Genomic DNA, 21,892 nt, shown 5'->3' on the forward strand with positions numbered 1-21,892 from the left:
TGACTTGGATTTAAGCCAGGGACCCAAAATAACCAATCTACAATTAAGATAGGCAGCTGCTAACAAGTCACCAGATTTCGAATTGTCAGCTCTCCAAGCTGATGTCAATGTGAATTTAAAAGTGAGATGTGTGCAGTGACAAATACTGGTTGAACTGGTGAGGGAACAAGTTTAAAGAAATGTTTCGCTCATTTCCAATTTGCAGTGGTTTGTACATTAGCCCATTCAATAGTTATGGACCGTTTTGGTGGTGGTGCTATCCCTTAGTCTTTTCTGGAGGATTTGCAGTAGCTGTTCACACAATGAAGCATTACAATTTACAAACAGGAGCACATACTGTACAGTACACAGTCAGAAGTGATTTAAAAAAAGAATACAAAAAAATAATGGAGTTGGAGTGCTAAGCTAAGTTATAGTACAAGATTAACAGTTATACATATTATTACTTACATTTTGTGTAACTTTGGAACTTTTTTTGCACCTGCCCTTGTGTTTTATGGGAAAATGTTTAATTTGGGGACAGTTGCCCTTTGATTTAAAATACTTACAAAGCTACAACCATAGCCTTTGTGATTACTAAATCTTACCTGAAAAATTGCAGGAGATTTTGTAATGCCACCTTAAATAGCATGTTTACCTAATAACATCAAAATACCAGTATATGAAGTTTCTCACATAATAATAATATTGCATGCCTCCAAAACGGCTTCAAGACAATCTATTCTAGTGATTCCTGGGAGGACAACTCCTATTAATACAATTTACTGGCATTTCCTTGTTTATCATTAAAAATAATAAAACAATGATTATTACATGTAAATCATAAAAACTCAATTTTGACAATGATCTAAGGCCCACCAAAATTGTCAGAATGAAGCAGAATAAATACAAAAATTATTTTCTCATGGAACAGCACAACCATGAGCATGTATCAAGACAGGCCTACTCCATATAAAATATTTACATCAGTTCTATAGTATGGCATGCTGCTAACAGTTTGCACTTGATATTTAAATTACCCATTAAATCACATTAAAATGCAAGACTATGTTATTCCTACTCAATGACAATAAATTCTTCAAATAATGTGGAATGGTAGTATCTTTGGTGGTCTTTTAGTTTGTAACTGTGCAGTTTCATTGCACATTAACAAAATGTGACCTCCTTCTCTGACTTTAAATCTACTCTGATTACCTATTTGTCAGGTTTGGTGTTATTTAGCTTCCTTTCCTAAGATAGCAGTGGATATTTTCAGTTATTTTACCACATTACCACTAAGTTTGAAATCAAGTTAAATGTTATGAACTGTGTGCCAAAAAACAAGACAAATTGATAATTAAATATTACAGTTAGAACACAAATTTCACCCAAAACACATTTACACTTACCACTTAAACTCATGTCAAAGCACATCTGGAAGCAACATTTTATAATATCACATACTGATTCATTGGTGAGATAGACTCCAACTGGAATGAGCAGCAGTGTTTTCAAAATCTAGAATTTCAGGCATAAAATCAAGGTCAAAAATTAAAATTACTGTCTATCATAATTTAGAATATTAATATTCATCCCACTAGATTATTAAGCTTAAAAACTAGATTTATAAATGTAAACTTTTTATGCAAATATACATTACAGACAATAGAGGATTTGAGCACTACAAAACATAATCCAAAATCTTTAAACAAATTAGGTTTGCCCTTGGTGCTAAACACAAATTGACAAAATGAACTGCTGGTGTATAAAGCATGGACTTCACCCTAATGTCAAAGTGCAACTGGTCACTCTTTATTGTACTGTCCTTGGAATCCCCACTTTCACAGGTTTTTACATTTGTAATTATTACAGAAATGTGCACTTTGGTTGCCACTCACAAGCCATACAGTGATATTAATGGGCTTTCTACTCTTAGAAGTGTTTTCTGGCATACTGAGAGAAAGGTATATGGGCAGCTAGAGTAAATGTTAGATCATTAGTTAGATTTAACTTTACTTGCCCCCAAAGAGAAATTTGGCTTTTTACAAAATCTGTTTAAATATGTACATAAAAAGGTAAATAAATAAATATACACACACTTTGAACTGAACACACACCAGAATGACTACAAAGCAATAAAATTAAATAATAATAATAATAATTCTGACTTGTTTGTCACTGTCACAGTGAAGCATTATGCATATGTATTGCTGTTGGTATGAAGATGCATCAGAAGCATTGCTTGACACACTAATGCTGAATAATTTGTTGGCTGAAAATACTCTGTATTAGTTTGTCAGAAATAGAATGTGCACAATTCTCCATAATGGCACTCAGGTTTTTGGGGCTCTCTTGAATTGATGTTACCAATGTAGCACACCACAGAATTAAAAAAAAAAAAACCTACAATCGCATTGGCCATCAGAGTTATAGAAGATGTGAAGGATGTCACTTCCCACAGTAAAGGAACAGTCTCACAAGGAAAAAACAGCATGCTCTGTCCATTCTTACATAGTTCCTTTGTGTTCTGGGACCAGTCCAAACTTTCTTTAATGTGGACCCTCAAGTACTTGTAGGAGTGGACAACCTCTACAGCAAAGGAGATGAAGTTGGCAAAGAGAACAGCTAGCACTTATAGGTATGTAAGGATCAGAAAAGTGGAAATTCCCATTAACAAAGTTTAGTCATTTATTTGGCCAATGGTGACAAGTGCATTCAATGTGTGTAAAATCTTCCTGCTACCAAAAAAAAAAAAAAAAAAAAATCACACAAGTAAGCCCTAATCACGTAAAGGGAAACCGTAGTCTAAAAAGCAGTGGACACATTAAATCTGCTACATATAAAACCATATAATATTTAGGTAAAATTTACAAAATGGACAGTCAAAAAAGAGAGACACAACTACTGTAACAAATTACAACTTTAAAATAAATCTACTGCTCAAACAAATTAAGGGAACACTTAAATTATCACTGTCTAACACCAAGTTAATTAACACTACCATTACCAAAGCCTACGAAAAACTTGCAAATCTGGCCCACCTTAAATCCCTTCGCACCTCTCCGTCACCGTCTTTTGTGTTGATAAGCAAAAGCAGCAAGCAGCCTGCTATGCCATTCCTCCCCCTCCTCCACCCCCAACGCCACAGAACAGATAAGAAGTTCCCCCAACTAAAGCCTTGATTATCTTGGAATGAAGTGGTGGAGTTTTAGAGGTGAAATACTAGTGTTCCAGGTCTACAACAATCTATGTAAACACATCGTTAAAACAGAAACGTTTTTCATGTTTTAGTAATAAATGACGAAATGTAGACATGAACTGTATAATGTACAAAGGCTGAAGTCTAAATATCAAATAAACACTTTCACAAAAGGTGCAAGTGCAATACAACAGCTTCTGTGGTGTAACGGTAAAAACGGCTGACTTGTAATCATGAGGCCGTGGGATTGGTCCTGGGAGATGCGCAAATTTACCATTTTGAGTAGTGAGCTGCTCTTATTGTTAATATTATACAATAAAAACATACATTTGATTTGCGTCTGAAACAGCTGATGTAAATTTATAGTACTTGAAAAAGTTAGCATTTTTTTTTCTTTTATTCTGTCAGTCATGATCACGATACAAGATCTGATGCGTATATGGGTATATATGATATTTGGAATAATTCATTTTATGACCTGTATAGTACATTTCGGAAAACATTGTGGCACTGATGCAACATTATTCATATTCATTCACATGCCTTCTTGCGCTTGTAATCAGTGACCGCATTTTTTTTTTCGATCTTGCCAGTGTCCACTTTTGGGTGCATGGGGATGCTTCTTTTCTACTCCAGGACATGTAGAGGAAAGAACAGTACAGAAAGGTCAGTTCCATGCTATATACAATCGTCAGGTTCAAATGTTAACAGTTCACACACACGCAAGGCCTGTCTTCCCTAAATTTATGATATGTGTACCTGTTGTATGTATACACTTCTCTTTGTGCGGTGGTTACTAGTACATTGAAGGGGCGCCTGACACTGACTGAGTTTGCTTTCCTGGGGGAGGCAGCGGTCTTGGAAAAGAAGGGAAGCAGCGGTCTTGGAAAAGAAGATTGTCGATGTTGCATCCTCTTTTTCTTTTTCCATCACCTTTTCTTGTAGGAAGCAACGACGAAGTTCCTCTGCAAAGTGAGCAAAGAACACTCTTCTTTTCTCACTGGCCCCTATGAATGCCTTGCATAGTACATGTGCGTTCATCGCCGCCAGGTCAAGCATATTATAGCACACAGCAACTGGCCACCCGTGTGCTCCTGCTCGCACTGAATAAGCTCACGCCTTGTGGTCCATGATGTCAACGCAGCACCGGGCACAAAAGGAAAGCTATTAATAGCTATGTGATATTTTGAAGAAATAATTTTATGACCTGAATAGTACCAATCAGAAAACATCATCACACTAATGCAATATTATTTGAAAACGAACAGAAACTGCCTACACACTCCAGCCACATGAGGCTGGGTATTGCCCTGCACCAAGACAAACCCAGAGTCCACTGCACCAGCATAAGTTCTGACAATAGCTCTGAGAATTTCTTCAGGATACCGTTGCCTAGCATGTGGAGGTCTGTGCAACCCTCCAAGGATATGCCCCCCAGACCATCCCTAACCCACGCTAAACTGGTCATGGTGGGCGATGATGTGGGTTGTACAACATTCACGACAGCATCTCCAGACTCTTTCACGTCAGTCACATGTTCTCTGTGTGAATCTGCTCTCATCTGTAAAGACAACAGGGCACCAATGACGGAGCTACCAATTGTGTTCTCTGGCGAATGCCAATTGAGTTGCATGGTGATGGACACAGAGTACAGGTCCCACTACAGGACGTCGGGCACTCATGGATCTGTTTTAACAGTTTGGTCAGAAACAAACACTAGTAGCCAGCTAGAAGTCATTTTGTAGGGCTCTGGAAGTGCTCCTCCTGTTCCTCCTCGCACAAAGGAGCAGATACCGGTCCTGCTGCTGGTTTGGATGCCCTTCTACAGCCTTGTCAAGCATTCATTATGCAACAGTCCATCTCCTGGCATCTCCTTCAGGCTCTTGAGACTGCTCTGGGAGACCCAGGGAACTTTCTTGCGATGGTACCTATAGATGTGCCATCCTGGAGGAGCTGAACGACATCTGAATTGGCTGCAGGTATCGCCTCATGCTACCAGTAGTGACCAGGGGCCTCATGTATAACGCTGTGAGTAGAACTCACACTATAACATGGCGTAAGCACAAAAGCGGAAATGTTCGTATGCACAAAAAAATCCAGATGCATAAATCTGTGCGAACACCAATTTCCACGTTCTTCTGCTACATAAATCCCAGTCAGCGTGAAAAGTAATGCATGTGCACGCACCTGCTGTCCCGCCCCAACTCCTCCCAGAATTACGCCTCCTTGAATATGCAAATCAACATAAATAGTCCTTAAGCTCAGCCTTCTGTGAAAAGACAATGGCAAAAGCACGAGAGAAAATAGAAGAATTTCAGCGAATACCAAGTGGAGGCAAGGAAAAACGTACTATTTGTTGGTTTAAACAGTGGTATAAACAACAAAAGGAAGTTGATCGAGTGACATAGCGTGTTGGAGAAACTCAAAAGCTCAAGTTCACAAAGTCGCACAGTGCCCGAAATAAAAAAGTTGTCACATATCAAAGTCGTCATGAAAAGGCGAGTCGTAGCCCACCGTCTGGGTGTCATATAAAAGCTTATTAGGGTACAGAGAAAAAAAAAAAAAAAGGCACACAGTGAGGAAAAAAGCACAAAATGCCAACTTTAATCTTAAAATTTCCACTTTAATCACGTAGTTCATTTTGTTATTAAAGTAGAACATCATAAACTTCATCTTAAAATCGTTTAATTTACTAGTTACTCAAATCCTATCGTAACTAAAGTAGCACGTTAAATGCTTTGTTTTGTATTTGATCTTCCATGTGCTCTGTGTGTGTGTGAATCACTACGTGCTTCCAGGCTTTCTCTTCCTCCAACAGGACACAGAATCCATTACATTTGTAATATTACAGCTCTCTGAGTAATTAAAATACTGAGATGTATACATGATATAATTTTCATGATGATAGGAGTTAAAGCATGTTATTAAACATGGGAACACGGTGGCGCAGTGGTTGTTCATGTCTCACGCAAGATGCTTGCTGCGCGATGCGCAACTTTCAATTAAATACTTTATTGTAGCAGTACTGTCTCTTTCAAACGTACTAACCCCCAATTCTTGTCCTTACTTTGCTTTCTCCAAATACAGAGCTAATTGTGTGGTGATTGGGTAATAGATGTTAAGTCATCTGTAAGCTTAGAACGCCGATTCTTCAAAACTTTTAAGGAACATTGAAATATCTTCGTAGTACGTGTTTAATTATTCTACCCATCTATCCTTCCAGTGTCGAGCCAGCACCAGCAAGAATACAGCACGAGGTAGGAACAATCCGTGAACGGAGCGCCAGATCCTTGCTGGCGCTGCGGCACCGTGTCCTCACATGTTTAATTATTAACAATATAGATTATTTAAATGAAGCTGAAGATTTATCTGTATAATATAACAAATATATTTTGCTGCATTTCATCTTAAAAATGATATCATCATCATATGTAAATACAGTGGAACCTCCGGTCACGACCGTAATTCGTTCAAAAACTCTGGTCGCAACCCGATTTGGTCGTGACCCGAAGCAATTTCCCCCATAGGATTGTATGTAAATACAATTAATCCGTTTCAGCCCATATGAACTGTATGTAAATATATTTTTTTAAAGATTTTTAAGCACAAAAATAGTTAATTATACCATAGAATACACAGTGCAATAGTAATCTAAATATAAAAACATTGAATAACACTGAGAAAACCTTGAACAGAGAAAACTAGCATTGCAAGAGTTGACGCTACAGCCTTATGAACCGCTCACTGTAAACACTTTTTTTAACGAGTTTTAAGCACAGGGGAAAAAATGAACATTTGAAAAATCCTTAATTTATATAAAAACTATAAACAACTAAGAAAACTAACCTTGTATGAGTCGAGTTCTGGCATGAAGGAAGTGAGCAGGAAGCTGGGTGGAAAGGAGATTACAGTTTTGAGGTAAAATCCATCTGCACGATGCATGTCTGACCGAGAACAATGTACTGTACAGGGAGAGACTGAACACGTACGTAAATCACTGGCGCATATGAACCAGAAGGGAAACGTAATAGAGCACACAGAGTTCACAGCGAATGCACAGGGAGAGACTGAACACGTGCAGAAATCATCAGCACGTACGAACCGGAAAGGAAACTGGCTTGTTTATCACCCGAGTGTGTGGTTGTGAACAGATGCAAAAGTTTGGCAAACTTTTTGGTCGTAACCCGATTTGTACGTGTTCCGAGACGTTCGTCACCCGAGGTTCAACTGTACACGCTTTATAAAGTGGCTCAGGTTGTGCAATATTGTAACTGTAGTGCAAGTTTACAGTGAGGTAATTGTACAAACAGTTGTACAAGGAGCACTTGATGGACTGATTTGAGTATGTTTATAGTTCTTGGGATGAAACTGTTTCTGAACCGCAAGGTCCATACAGGAAAGGCTTTGAAGCGTTTGCTGTGTGACAATAGACAGCATGTGCTTGATGCTATATACCGATAATTCTCTTTCCGATCCGCTGATGTAGATCTGTGATCTACAGATATAGTGATACTCCGAGTGGTGCAGTGAAAGTAATACGGAAAAAGATGATCCGCTGTGGCAACCCCTAACAGGAGCAGCTGAAAGAAGAAAATGAAGGTGCAATGAGTGTCACAATGCTAAAGCAGCTATGGTATTTGGAATACTTTGGCTATTCCCTGGACCATTACATTGTTACAGGTCAATTACAATCAGATGCCTTAAACTAATAAACAATATGCAGTTAGTTTCAGTGTATATGATAAAACCGCGTCAGGGATGTGGGATCTAGAAAAAAAAAAGGGTAACCACACAGGAACAGTAGCACTGCTTTGATGCTGGGTACCACCAGTTTGCAAAACTGAGTGGAGAACTTGCGTACACCAGGGTTGGAGCTACCGTGAAAATGTGCATGGCTTTATGCCAAGTTTAGGTTTTATACATCACTATTTGAGTGTGGAAACGATCGTACGCAACATTTTTGTGCGTTCACACCGTTTATACATGAGGCCCCAGGACACTGGCAACATGCAAAACTAGAGAAGAATCGATCAGGAAGGATAAGGAGAGAGCAACTGTCTATGGCCGCGACCTGCCATACCATTCCCTTTTAGGAGATTGTCTTGCTGTTGCCTCTCCAGTGCACCTGTTTGTCACTTTCATTTGCACCAAAGCAGGTGAAGTTGTTTCACAATCACTTACTGTATGCTTCCCAAAGGGACAGATTGATATCCCTGAAGCTTAACTGACGTAGTGTTTGACAGTGATGATTTAAGTGTTCCCTTAAATTTTTCTGAGTAGTGTATATACCAAGAATAAAAAAATTCTTTCAGAAGTTTTCAATTTTTGTTTTTGATCAATGTATAAAATTTTGCCATACGCGACATTAAGTAATATTGAAAATAACAGAACCACAACATCTTAAATCGCTAGAAGTGGAAGTGTCTGAGTCATGCAGGATGCAGACAGGCTCTGCTAGCTCGTGCCATAGCTCTACCCATCTATGAACACAATGCTGTTTTTTTTATTTATCTGAACAATAGTTCAATATATAGTTTACTTCGTCAACTGAAATACGTACAGAAACAAATAGCATCATGTTTCATATTCAATAATTTTCAACTGTTTTCAAGGAGATTTGACATTTATCAATTTCCATATGGTTTTTATGAACATGTGGGAACATGTGTAAGTGAAACATGTAAATATTAATGACACAGTCTGTTATCTGAAACTGGTTTCTTCACTTTAGGGTTGTGGAAGCCCTGGCACAATTCAGTATTTTTAGCAAAGTTGGCTTCTTAGGAAAAAAAAAAACCCTAATATGAAAAACAGAGTTACTGATGTTAACTTAGTTAAGGGATTCTTTATAACTATTGAAAACCACCACCATGCCCCAAAAAAACACCTTTTTCTATGGTAACATTCAGATTCAGGATTCCATTCTATTCCATGTAAATAAGTTAATCTCTCAATACAATACACTATTGCATCAATTTCCAAGTGTTCACAAAGTACTAATTAAGAATTCACAGTATAATCAAGCACTAATTAAGCATAATCCACAATAAGGCTGACTGTTCATTAAATTTTTACATGATGCACCTTGTAACATTACGCTAATCAGGTTGATTATAGTTTCTGTTTTAAATGTCTGTGACAGTATTGTAGATCTAATCTACTAAGGACATTTTACTTACAAATGACTAATCTTCAAAACACATGGAAAGAGATGTTTGCCTGACAATAAAAGGTCATGCAACAAGTATTTTAACAGGTTCTTTTATGGTTATAAATATCTTCCTTCCTCTCTAAATCAAATCAAGAGAACCAAAGAAAGTAAGGAGCGACAATATAAAAAAAAGCACTATACCTGAAGAATATTCATAAGAACAATCTCATCAATGGCTGGGTCTGTCCCAACAAAAGTGGCATGTGTCACAGCCTTAGTCACTTTATTAATCACTTGTGCTGCTCCTTTGCAACTAGAAACTATCATTCCAGGGAGGGGAAAAAAATGAAAATCAATTAGAACATGTTTCTTCAGAGTACTATTTTAAATGCTGACCAAACTCCATTTTATATATTAATTCCAAATACTGCAATCAGCAAAATAACGCTAAAAATAATTATCAATATACACTATTAAATCATCAGGTCATTCATTATGTTTGACATCTCAAAAAGCTATGTCAAGTCTCAGGGTGTTTCCAAAATATGTGGCACTCGCTGGGTTTTTGAAGACAATGGAATATGCAGTGTCTATTAGTGAAACGGGCTGGAAATGCACTTACATAGCATAGAATAGTATCGGAGCATCTGAGATGCAGTTCGCAACTCCATGTAGGCCATTGTCTCAATGCAGTTAAAACCAATCCTGTTATGTAGTTAACACTTGCTACACACATAATAGTAAACATCTTACTCACCTATAGACACCTAATAATCTATTTTTCGATAAATGCTATTTTTATTAAGGGTTAATAATTTGTTTACTAAATGAAAGACGGCAAGAAGATGTCATGAACTTGTAGAATTAACAGTTTATTACATTTACGTACCATTAGAAATTTACAATAGCTTCAAAATTTTTCTGCATGTCCTGTATTTTGTAGTTTGTAATTAAAAATCTATGTATGCTTATTACCTTAGCTCCTAAGTAAATAAACAATATTCAAATATTCAATATTTCATTTTGTGCTGCAATGATATCTTTGCTTCGATATGCACATCGTTATTTTGGATCCCACTCAGCAAGATAACAATGAAGGTTGCTAGTGGGTTGTGACAGGAAGTCTCTACAACTGGTCTTCCAAGAATATGGATAAACTATAAAAATAGCAAATGTTTTTCCCTGTAATAATATCTACTCATTTGATTTTTTCACAATAATTTTCTAAACAGTGTTTAGCCTGCATTAATTGCATATCTATTCTGTCGAATGGGTGGAGAAGAGTGACAGGAGTAATTTGTGACAGACAGGTATCAGCAAGAGTGAATGGGAAGGTCTACAGGACGGTAGTGAGACCAGCTATGTTATATGGGTTGGAGATGGTGGCACTGACCAGAAAGCAGGAGACAGAGCTGGAGGTGGCAGAATTAAAGATGCTAAGATTTGCATTGGGTGTGACGAGGATGGATAGGATTAAGAATGAGTACATTAGAGGGTCAGCTCAAGTTGAACGGTTGGGAGACAAAGTCAGAGAGGCAAGATTGGGTTGGTTTGGACATGTGCAGAGGAGAGTTGTTGGGTATATTGGAAGAAGGATGCTAAGGATAGAGCTGCCAGGGAAGAGGAAAAAAGGAAGGCCTAAGCGAAGGTTTATGGATGTGGTGAGAGAGTACATGCAGGTGATGGGTGTAGCAGAGCAAGATGCAGAGGACAGAAAGATATGGAAGAAGATGATCCACTGTGGCAACCCCTAACGGGTGCAGCTGAAAGAAGAAGATTTGGTCTCTGCTTCTAGCAAAATAGTACTTAGTTGATGAAGTGATTGTGAAACCTAATTTGAAACCTCTTGTTACAAAAGCAGCTTTAAAAATGTATTCTGAATAATCACAGCATGCACTGGTTCATGTGGCAAAGGTATTATGCATGCATTCTAACTTTGACAATACTGATTAAGTATTTTTTTTTATTTAATAAAAGGAAAATGTCAATGAATTTAGTATTAACTCCTGTTAAAATATGTTAAGCATTCAGTAATGATTATCGAGAATTTAAACTCCAATCACCCCACCACCAGTCTATATAATACTTTCCCATGTGTTCTTACATTTTCTTGACTACTTATTCCTGAGAAACAAAACTGTTGTTCTTCTGAGATATTTTAATGCTTGTCTGCTCCAGGATTTTAGTTAATTATAACCAGTCCTCCGGGCGCTCCGGTTTCCTCCCACAATCCAAAGACATGCAGGTTAGGTGGATTGGCGATTCTAAATTGGCCCTAGTGTGTGCTTGGTGTGTGGGTGTGTTTGTGTGTGTCCTGCGGTGAGTTGGCACCCTGCCTGGGATTGGTTCCCTGCCTTGTGCCCTGCGTTGGCTGGGATTGGCTCCGGCAGACCCCCCGTGACCCTGTTTGGATTCAGCGGGTTGGAAAATGGATGGATGGATTATAACCAGTGATGTGGACGGACAAACCAGTGTGTTTCTTCGTGCTGGTCCCAAGCCCTGAAAAATGGGGAGAGTTATGTCAGGAATGGCATTTGGTATAAAATACCGCCGTCATCAGTACAGTTGGCCAACATGGTGCTGACGGAAATTGGGCTACTGTTGGCGAAGAACAAGAACAAGGAGGGGAAGACATGTCTGGAGGCAGGAGGAGAAGAGAAAAGTAAAGAGAGTGGAAATGAGGCAGTATGACTGGTAAGGAAGAGAGTTAGCCAATATGATGGAGAGAAGGAAGGATGATATATTGTGTGTTGAAGAGACTAAATTGGAGGGGAGTAAAGCCAGGTGGAGTGGAGGTGGTTTTAGGTATAGGATTTATTTTATATTTAAAACAACCAGAAGTTGACCAAAGTGCTTTACATAAAATAAAAGGTAATAGTAGGAAATAAAAGTCAGATAAGGAACTAACAAGAAAACCAAAAGGAAACATTACACATAAATGAACACACAAGTACCAACACATAAACAAATAGCAATAAAAAATTATGCAAAAAAAAAAAAAAAAGTACATACATAAGATGAACTCAGTAGTAAAAAAAAAAAAAAAGATTTAACCACTGATACTCACAAGCTAAAAAGCAAGTGTATAAAAGTGCTTTGTTGCAAAAACTTAAATCTATGAAGTGTGGGAGACGACCTTCTTATGAGGGGAAGACTGTTCCACAATTTAGGACCAGCTACTGCAAAAGCGCGATCGCCCCTCAGCTTCAACAACGTCCAAGGGACAGTGAGCAATAGCTGATCTGAAGACCTCAGCTGCCTGGCTGACGAATCTGGAACAATTAGATCAGCCAAATATGGTGGAGCCAACCCATGAAGGGCTTTAAAAACAAATATTTAAATCTTAAATTCACCCTGTAAACAACAGGAAGCCAATTAAGAGAGGCCAACACCGGAGAGATGTGCTGTTTTTTTCTGCTGGTTAAAACTCTAGCAGCTGAATTCTGCACCATTTGCAGGCGAGACAGTGTTGTAAGGGATAAACCAACATACAGGGCATTATAGTAATCCAAATAAGGCATAACAAAAGCATGAATGAGCTTTTGTAGGTCGTTGAATAACAAAAACGGCATGGCTTTTTTGATAGCCCTGAGGTAGAAAAAAAAATTAAAAAATACTCTTTACCACAGCATATCTGTTTGTCAAATTTCAAGTTTGAATCCAACATCACCCAGAGATTTTTTAGGACATGGCTTTAAGTGCCAGACAAGTGGATCCAAAGTGCTAACAATATTTCAGGTAACAGTAGGTTGACCAAATAGAATGACTTCAGTTTTTGACTCATTTAAACTGCAGGAAGTTAAGTGCCATCCAGTGTTTTATATCAACTAAGCAGGTAAAAAGCTTTGTCACAGGCTCCATTTCACCTAATTGCAACGGGAAGTAAATCTGGGTATCATCAGCGTAACAATGATATGGGATATTATACTTGCTTAGTATAGAGCAAAATGGTTTTATATATATTATATATACATATATACATATATACACACACTAGCGACTGGGACCCCGATTGAATCGGGCTACAAATTCTACATTTGTGAAATCAATACTTTCTCTGCAAAGAATTATTTGTTTTTTTAAGTCCCTGAAATGATTTTGTTCTAATATATAGATTTGAGCACATTTTGCTGTTTCACCCTCTCCGGGGTGCAAGGGTCCAGATTGATGGTATATTTGGCCATGTATTCTGTAACAATGTGGACCATGGCCTGGAGGCAGGGATATTTGTGCGCCAATGGATGCACAGGCTAATGCACTGTTGTACTTTCTGATATTTTCCAAGAAGTGCTTGGAGTTTGGGTCTAAATATGTCAACAGGTTCTTAAACCTGTCAGGGTATCTGTAAGGGTTAATTCAAACTCGACTTTTATGGCAGCAGTTGTATTCTCCACCTTGCTTGTTCTCACAGGTGAAGTTGAATGAGTTGCAATGTTTGCACAGATTATCTAATGCGCCAGAGTGGTGCTCCGAAACTTCGTCCTCAATAATATCTGTGCGATTGCACATGGCAATGTCGTGCCGCTGAGCATTTTCACACCGCAAGGCACGGGCTACTCGATGTCTTTGAACCCGTGCTGCATTTGCGGCTGCTCGAGCTTCTTCAGTCGCTTATGCACGGCTGGCACGATTTCTTTCAGTGTTAGTAGCATTTTGTAGCGCACGTTCTTCATCTGTCCTTTGTGTCCGATTTGCACGATTTCTTTCAGCGTTAATAGCATTTGTAGCCGCACGCTCCTCATCCGTTTGTTGTGTACGTCTGGTCACATTAGCAAGTCTACGTTCCTCGTCAGCCATATGACTTTGTTTCCTATGCATCCTTTCTGCGGCCGCTGCTGTTGTGGCTGCGTTGCGATGGTCACTCATTTTAGATCTGAGATCGGCTAAAATTTAAACAATGCCCATTGTTAATATCCAGCCGTCATTACTCATGCTTCTAACTTGTATTGAGTCGAGGTATTGACGCGAACACCATACATATGGATACAATCAAATTATATATATAAGGAGATATATATTATATATAGATATAGAGTTTGTGAAGGGAGGGAGCTGAACGCACGCTACGCAGAAGTGGACGGATCAGCTACTGGCTTTGTGCTGCTTTTGCCAAGATGCCTGTTCTGCTTGTCGCTCCACACGTCGATCATTTAAAAACCTGTACAGCAGCAGTCCTTCTGTCTCACTGCCTTGTCTTGCGTGATGTTAAAATATCTCTCACGGGATGTCAAATTGTCTTCTGAGAAGATCACACCTCGCCTCCCTGCCAAGATTTTTTTTTTTTTTATAATAGAGAGATGTTACTTATATCCTTAGCCTGACATCCACATATCATGTGTTTACAAAGTGTGTTTTAGTAAGTTTGCATGTGTTTAAAGCGTGTGGGAGGAGTATTTTAAGGCTTAAACTATAAAAAAATTTATATGGTCTTTCTATATCGCGGATTTCCACCTATCGCTGATGGGTCTGGAAAGTAACTTTCGCGAAAGGCGGGGGATCACTATTACATATCAGTCATATGAAAAAGTTTGGGAAACCCTCTCAGCCTTCATAATAATTTACTCTACTTTCAACAAAAAAGATAACAGTGGTATGTCTTTCATTTCCTAGGATCATCTGAGTACTGATGTTTTCTCCGAACAAAGATTTTTAGTGAAGCAGTATTTAGTTGTATGAAACTAAGTCAAATGTGAAAAACTGGCTGTGCAAAAATGTGGGTACCCTTGTAATTTTGCTGATTTGAATGCATGTAACTGCTCAATACTGATTACTTGCAACACCAAATTGGTTGGATTAGCTCGTTTAGCCTTGAACTTCATGGACAGGTGTGTCCAATCATGAGAAAAGGTATTTAAGGTGATCAATTGCAAGTTGTGCTTCCCTTTGACTCTCCTCTGAAGAGTGATAGCATGGGATCCTCAAAGCAACTCACAAAAGATCTGAAAACAAACTTAATGTCACTGCTGAAATAGTACTGTTTCCATAAGGCATGTCATATATTAAAAGTTGCTACTTTGAATAATAAACAAAAATCGAAAGAATTAAGAGGAATTCCCATTCTTTTTCATATGACTGTGTGTGTGTGTGTGTATGTATATATATATATATATATATATATATATATATATATATATATATATATATCTACACTTATATGTGGTGGAGGGGTTTGCATGTCCCAATGATCCTAGGAGCTCTGTTGTCCGGGGCTTTATGCCTCTGGTAGGGCCACCCAAGGCAAACTGGTCCTAGGTGAGGGATGAGACAAAGAGCGGTTCAACAAAAACCTCCTATCAAGAATAAAACATTTGGATGGCGTTATCCCTCGCCCGGATGTGGGTCACCGGGGCCCCCCTCTGGAGCCAGGCCTGGAGATGGGGCTCGATGGCGAGTGCCTGGTGGCCGGGCCTGCACCCATGAGGCTAGGCCGGGCACAGCCCAAAGAGGCAACGTGGGTCCCCCTTCCCATGGGCTCACCACCTATGGGAGGGGCCAAGGAGGTCGGGTGCAGTGTGAGTTGGGTAGTGGCCGAAGGCGGGGACCTTGGCGGTCCGATCCTCAGCTATAGAAGCTGGCTCTTGGGACGTGGAATGTCACCTCTCTGAAGGGGAAGGAGCCTGAGCTAGTGCGCGAGGTTGAGAGGTTCCGGCTAGATATAGTTGGGCTCACCTCGACACACAGCTTGGACTCTAGAACCAGTCTCCTTGAGACGGGCTGAACTCTACCACTCTGGAGTTGCCCCTGGTGAGAGGCACTGAGCGGGTGTGGGCATACTTATTGCCCCCCGGCTTGGAGCCTGTTCATTGGGGTTTACCCCGGTGGACAAGAGGGTAGCCTCCCTCCGCCGTCGGGTGGGGGGATGGGTCCTAACTGTTGTTTGTGTGTATGTGCAGAACAGCAGTTTGGAGTACCCACCCTTTTTGGAGTCCCTGGAGGAGGTGCTAGAGGGCATACCTTCTGGGGACTCCCTTGTACTGCTGGGAGACTTCAATGCTCACGTGGGCAATGACAGTGAGACCTGGAAGGGCGTGTTTGAGAGGAATGGCCCCCTCGATCTGAACCCGAGTGGTGTTTTGTTATTGAACTTCTGTGCTCATCACGGATTGTCCATAACGAACACCATGTTCAAGCATTAGGGTGTTCATATGTGCACCTGGCCCCAGGACATCCTAGGCCTCAGTTCGATGATTGACTTTGTGGTTGTGTCGTTGGACTTGAGGCCACATGTCTTGGACACTTGGGTGATGAGAGGGGCGGAGCTGTCAACTGATCAACACCTGGTGGTGAGTTGGCTTCGATGGTGGGGGAGGATGCCGGTCAGGTCAGGCCTGGTAGGCCCAAACGTGTTGTGAGGGTCTGCTGGGAATGTCTGGCAGAGTCCCCTGCAGTGCAGTGTCAACACTGTATACGGTGGTGATGGTGCACTGCTGACCTCAACTCTGGACGTTGTGGGTCGGTGGGGGGAGTACTTTGAAGACCTCCTCAATCCCACTAACATGCCTTCCAATGAGGAAGAAGAGCCTGGAGACTCGGAGGTGGGCTCCCCCATCTCTGGGACTGAGGTCACCGAGGTGGTCAAAAAAACTCCTTGGTGGCAGGGCCCCGGGGGTGGATGAGATACGCCCGGAGTTCCTCAAGGTTCTAGATGTTGTAGGACTGTCTTGGTTGACACACCTCTGCAACATCACAAGGACCTCAGGGACAGTGCCTCTGGATTGGCAGACCAGGGTGGTGGTCCCCCTCTTTAAGAAGTGGGACCGGAGGGTGTGCTCCAACTACAGAGAGATCACACTCCTCAGCCTCCCTGGAAAAGTCTATTCGGGGGTCCTGGAGAAGAGGGTCCATCAGATAGTCGAACCTCGGATTCAGGAGGAACAGTGTGGTTTTCATCCTGGTCGCGGAACAGTGGACCAGCTCTACACCCTTTGCAGGGTCCTGGAGGATGCATGGGAGTTTGCCCAACCGGTCTACATGTGTTTTGTGGACTTGGAAAAGGCGTTCGACCGTGTCCCTCGGGGAATCCTGTGGGGGGTGCTCCAGGAGTATGGGGTACCGGACCCCCTGATAAGGGCTGTTCGGTTCCTGTACAACCGGTGTCAGAGCTTGGTCCGCATCACCGGCAGCAAGTCAAACCCGTTTCCAGTGAGAGTTGGACTCCGCCAGGGCTGCACTTTGTCACCGATTCTGTTCTTCACTTATACGAACAGAACGTGCAGCCAGAGCATTGAGGGGGTCCGGTTTGGTGGACTCAGGATTGGGTCACTGCTTTTTGCAGATGATGTTGTCCTGTTTGCTTCATCAGGCCGTGATCTTCAGCTCTCTCTGGATCGGTACGCAGCCGAGTGTGAAGCGGCTGGGATGGGAATCAGCACCTCCAAATCTGAGACCATGGTCCTCAGCTGGAAAAGGGTGGAGTGCCCTCTCAGGGTTGGGAGCAAGATCCTGCCCTAAGCGGAGGAGTTCAAGTATCTTGGGGTCTTGTTCACAAGTGAGGGAAGAATGGAGCATGAGATCGACAGGCGGATCGGTGCAGCGTCCGCAGTGTTGCGGGCTCTGCATCGGTCTGTCGTGGTGAAAAAGGAGCAGAGCCGTAAGGCAAAGCTCTCAGTTTACCTGTCGATCTACTGTATGTTCTGGTCATGAGCTGTGGGTAGTGACCGAAAGAATGAGATCGCAAACACAAGCGGCTGAAATGAGTTTCTTCCGCAGGGTGTCTGGGCTTTCCCTTAAAGATAGGGTGAGAAGCTCAGTCATCTGGGAGGGGCTCAGAGTAGAGCCACTGCTCCTCCGCATCGAGAGGATTCAGATGAGGTGGCTCGGGCAGCTGATCAGAATGCCTCCTGGACGCCTCCCTGGTGAGGTGTTCCGGGCATGTCTAACCGGGAGGAGGCCCCGGGGAAGACCCAGGACACGCAGGAGGGACTGTGTCTCCCGGCTGGCCTGGGAATGCCTCGGTATTCCCCTGGAAGAACTAGAAGAAGTGGTCGGGGAGAGGGAAGTCTGGGCATCTCTGCTCAAGCTGCTGCCCCCACGACCCGATCGCGGTTAAGCAGAAGAGGATGGATAGATGGTATATTATATATATATATATTACTGCATATATTAAAAAAAAAAAAAGAAAAAAAAAAGAGGACTGCACTTAAAACAGACCCCTGAGGTACCCCACAGGTTACTGAAGCAGTAGGAGAAGTTGAACTACCCACCTGTATAGAAAATGTCCTGCCTTTAGAGATAATCTTCAAACCACTTAAGAACAGTACACCGAATACTAACCCACCACTCAAGCCTGTTAATCAGAATGTCATGATCAACTGTGTCAAACGCAGTGCTCAAATCCAATAAAATTAACACTGAGCACTTCCACGAATGAGCTGCCAGCAGCAGATCGTTCGTCACTCTTAGCAAAATCGATTCAGTGCTGTGAAATGTTATGAATACCGACTGAAACTTATCAAGAATATTGCTGTGCTCCAAAAAAGGCCTGTAGCTGGGTACCCACAACTTTCTCTAAGACTTTAGTGAGAAATGGTAATTTGGAAATGGGACGGAAGCTACTAGAATCCAAGGGATTAAGGTTTGCCTTTTTTAACAGGGGATGAATCACTACATGCTTAAAGCACGTAGGAACAGTCCCTGTCAGCAATGAGCTGTTAACAATTGAGAGCACATTTGGACCAATTACATCAAACACCCCTTTAAAGAACCGAGTAGGCATAAAATCCAGACGGCAAAAAGACTGCTTCATACAACTCACACTTTTCATCAAGTCCAACTTAGAGAATGATTGAAATTGTTGAAGTACTGTGGAGTGAGTGACGCCCACAGACGGATCCTGAGCAACAGGCACAATGTTAGCTCCGATATCAGTAATTTTACTAATAAAGTATTGCAAAAAGTCATCACAAGAGAGTGATGTCCCAGCATTTGCAGAATGCCCAGATGGATTAGGCACAGCATTAACAATACTAAATAATACTCAAGAGTTGCTCACAATAACATTTGAAAAAAACGTTCTTGCAGCCTTCACAGCCTCTTGATAATTAACAAGGGAGTCTTTGCAGATCTCACAGGAGAACTGGAGGCGATCCTTTTTTCTCTCAGCCTTCCTACATGTCCTTCAAAGGTGGATTCAAATTGTTTCATCGTGGTGTGGATGGGACAAGAAATGGGTTAGGGGTTATTCTGAAATTGAGGGTGTGATGATGAATGTTGTTAGCACATATGCCTCGGAAGTTGGGTGTGCAATGGATGAGAAACGAGATTTCTGCAGTGAGTTGGATGAAGTGATGGACAGTGTGTCCAAAGGACAGAAAGTGGTGATTGGAGCGAATTTCAATGGACATGTTGGTGAAGGGAACAAAGGGGATGAGGTGGTGATGGGTAGGTATGATATCAAGGAGAGGAATGTAGAAGGTCAGATGATCGTGGATTTTGTGTAAAGGATGTACATGGCTGTGGTGAATACGTATTTTAAGAAGAGGTGGGAAACCGTGTCATACAAGAGTGGAGGAAGATGCACAGGTAGATTATATCCTATGTAGGATGGTCAATCTGAATGAGACTGAAGACTGCAAAAATGGTGGCAGGGAAAAGTGTAGTTAGGCACCATAGGTTGGTCGTCTGTAGGGTGACAGAGATCAAGAAGAGGATGAGAGTGAGGGCATAGCCAAGGATTAAATGGTAAAAGTTAGGATCATAAAGGATAAAGATGGAAACATATTTACAAGTGAGGAGAGTGTGTTGAGCAGATGGAAAGAGTACTTTGAGAGGCTGATGAATTAACAGAATGAGAGAGAAAAAGGTTGGATGAGGTGGTGATAGTGAATCAGGAAATGCAACAGATCAGCAAGGAGGAAGTAAGGACAGCTATGAAGAGAATGAAGAATGTAAAGGCCATTGGTCCAGATAACATACTTGTAGAAGCATGGAGGTGTTTAGGAGAAATGGCACTGGAGTTTTTAACCAGATTGTTTAATGGAATCTTGGAAAGTGAGAGAATGCCCGAGGAGTGGAGAAATGTACTGGTACCAATTTTTAAGAATAAAGGGCATATGCAGAGCTGTAGTAACTGCAGGGGGATAAAATTGATGAGCCACAGCATGAAGTTATGGGAAAGAGTAGTGGAAGCTAGGTTAAGAAGGGAGGTGATGATTAGTGAGCAGCAGTATGGTTTCAGGAATGAGCACCACAGATGTGATGTTTGCTCTGAGGGTGTTGATGGAATTGCATTGCATCTTTGTGGATCTGGAGAAACATAGGACTGTATGAGGAAGTCGGGAATGGCAGAGAAGTATGCAAGAGTTGTACAGGATATGTACGAGGGAAGTGCAACAGTGGTGATGTCTGCGGTAGGAGTGACAGATGCATTCAACGTGGAGGTGGGATTACATCAGGGATCAGCTCTGAACCCTTTCATTTTTGCAATGGTGATGGACAAGTTGACAGATGAGACTAGACAGGAGTCTCTATGTACTATGATGTTTGCTGATGACACTGATCTATAGCGAGAGTAGGGAGCAGGTTGAGGAGACCCTAGAGAGGTGGAGATATGCTCTAGAGAGCAATGTCAGTAGGAACAAGATAGAATACATGTGTGTAAATGAGAGGAAGGTCAGTGGAATGGTGAGGATGCAGGGAGTAGAGTTGTTGAAGGTGGAGGATTTTAAATACTTGGAATCAACAGTATTGAGTAACAGGGACTGTAAAAAAGATGAAAAAGAGTGCAGGCTGAGTGGAATGGGTGGAGAAGACTGTCAGGAGCAATTTGTGAGAGAAGGTTTATGGATGTGGTGAGAGCGGACATGCAGGTGATGGGTGTAACAGAGCAAGATGCCGAGCACAGGAAGATATGGAAAAAGATGATCCGCTGTGGCAATCCCTAACAGGAGCAGCCAACAGAAGAAAACTATAACCAGTGAGCTGTGGAGGATAGAAACATGTACAAAGACACAATCTTGCTTGCTGCACCTTAACGCAAGCAGTCTGCCTACAAACTGCAGAGCCCTTCTCTTTGCCACTCAGAAGACCAGCTGCCGTCTTTTGTTTCGCTACTAAGAACCATTGCTTCTGTTACTTAACTATTCGTTGCTATGACCCCAGTTATTTACTTACAAAGATGTCAGTGTCAGCTACTGCTGCTTACTGCCGTGCCTCGCCAATGCTAATTTAAATATAGATAACAAAAACAAGTACAAGTAACTTTTCTCAATCACTCAACTGATTTTGCTCTTGTGTGGGTGAAAAAAAAGTCAAAATTGTTGTAAAGGGGGAAAAAAGCTTTAACAAAAAAAAAAAAAAACTGCACAGCTCCTTAGCAGCAACCAAAATGTTTAGGAGCAAAATTCACTTTATTTTTTTTTAATTAACTCTCATACCACAGAAAACACAAAAACCTTCAGCTGTGTCTGTCTCACACTGTCAGCACATCTGTCTCCAATCAGGACCTCACAGATATCATCTCACTGTCCCTTGCCGTCATGATTTTAATTTTTGTAAGTTGTATTTGAGAGAGAGAGAGAGAGAGAGAAAGAGAGAGAAAGAAAGAAAGAAACAAAGAAAGAACG

The 21,892-nt window shown here is 41.2% G+C and overlaps 1 protein-coding gene across 1 annotated transcript in view; it reads right to left on the reverse strand.

Moving 5' to 3' along the window:
* LOC114645301 (Golgi-specific brefeldin A-resistance guanine nucleotide exchange factor 1-like) overlaps positions 1 to 21,892 on the reverse strand; it is a 243,866-nt gene that overhangs the window by 189,965 nt on the left and 32,009 nt on the right. Inside the window, 2 exon segments of the mRNA XM_051922496.1 lie at positions 1,389 to 1,497; positions 9,531 to 9,649. Of these exon segments, the coding sequence (XP_051778456.1) occupies positions 1,389 to 1,497; positions 9,531 to 9,649 (228 nt within the window).

The sequence above is a fragment of the Erpetoichthys calabaricus genome, chromosome 2 (genome assembly GCF_900747795.2).
Source record: "Erpetoichthys calabaricus chromosome 2, fErpCal1.3, whole genome shotgun sequence".
In the NCBI taxonomy this organism is placed as follows: Eukaryota; Metazoa; Chordata; class Cladistia; order Polypteriformes; family Polypteridae; genus Erpetoichthys; species Erpetoichthys calabaricus.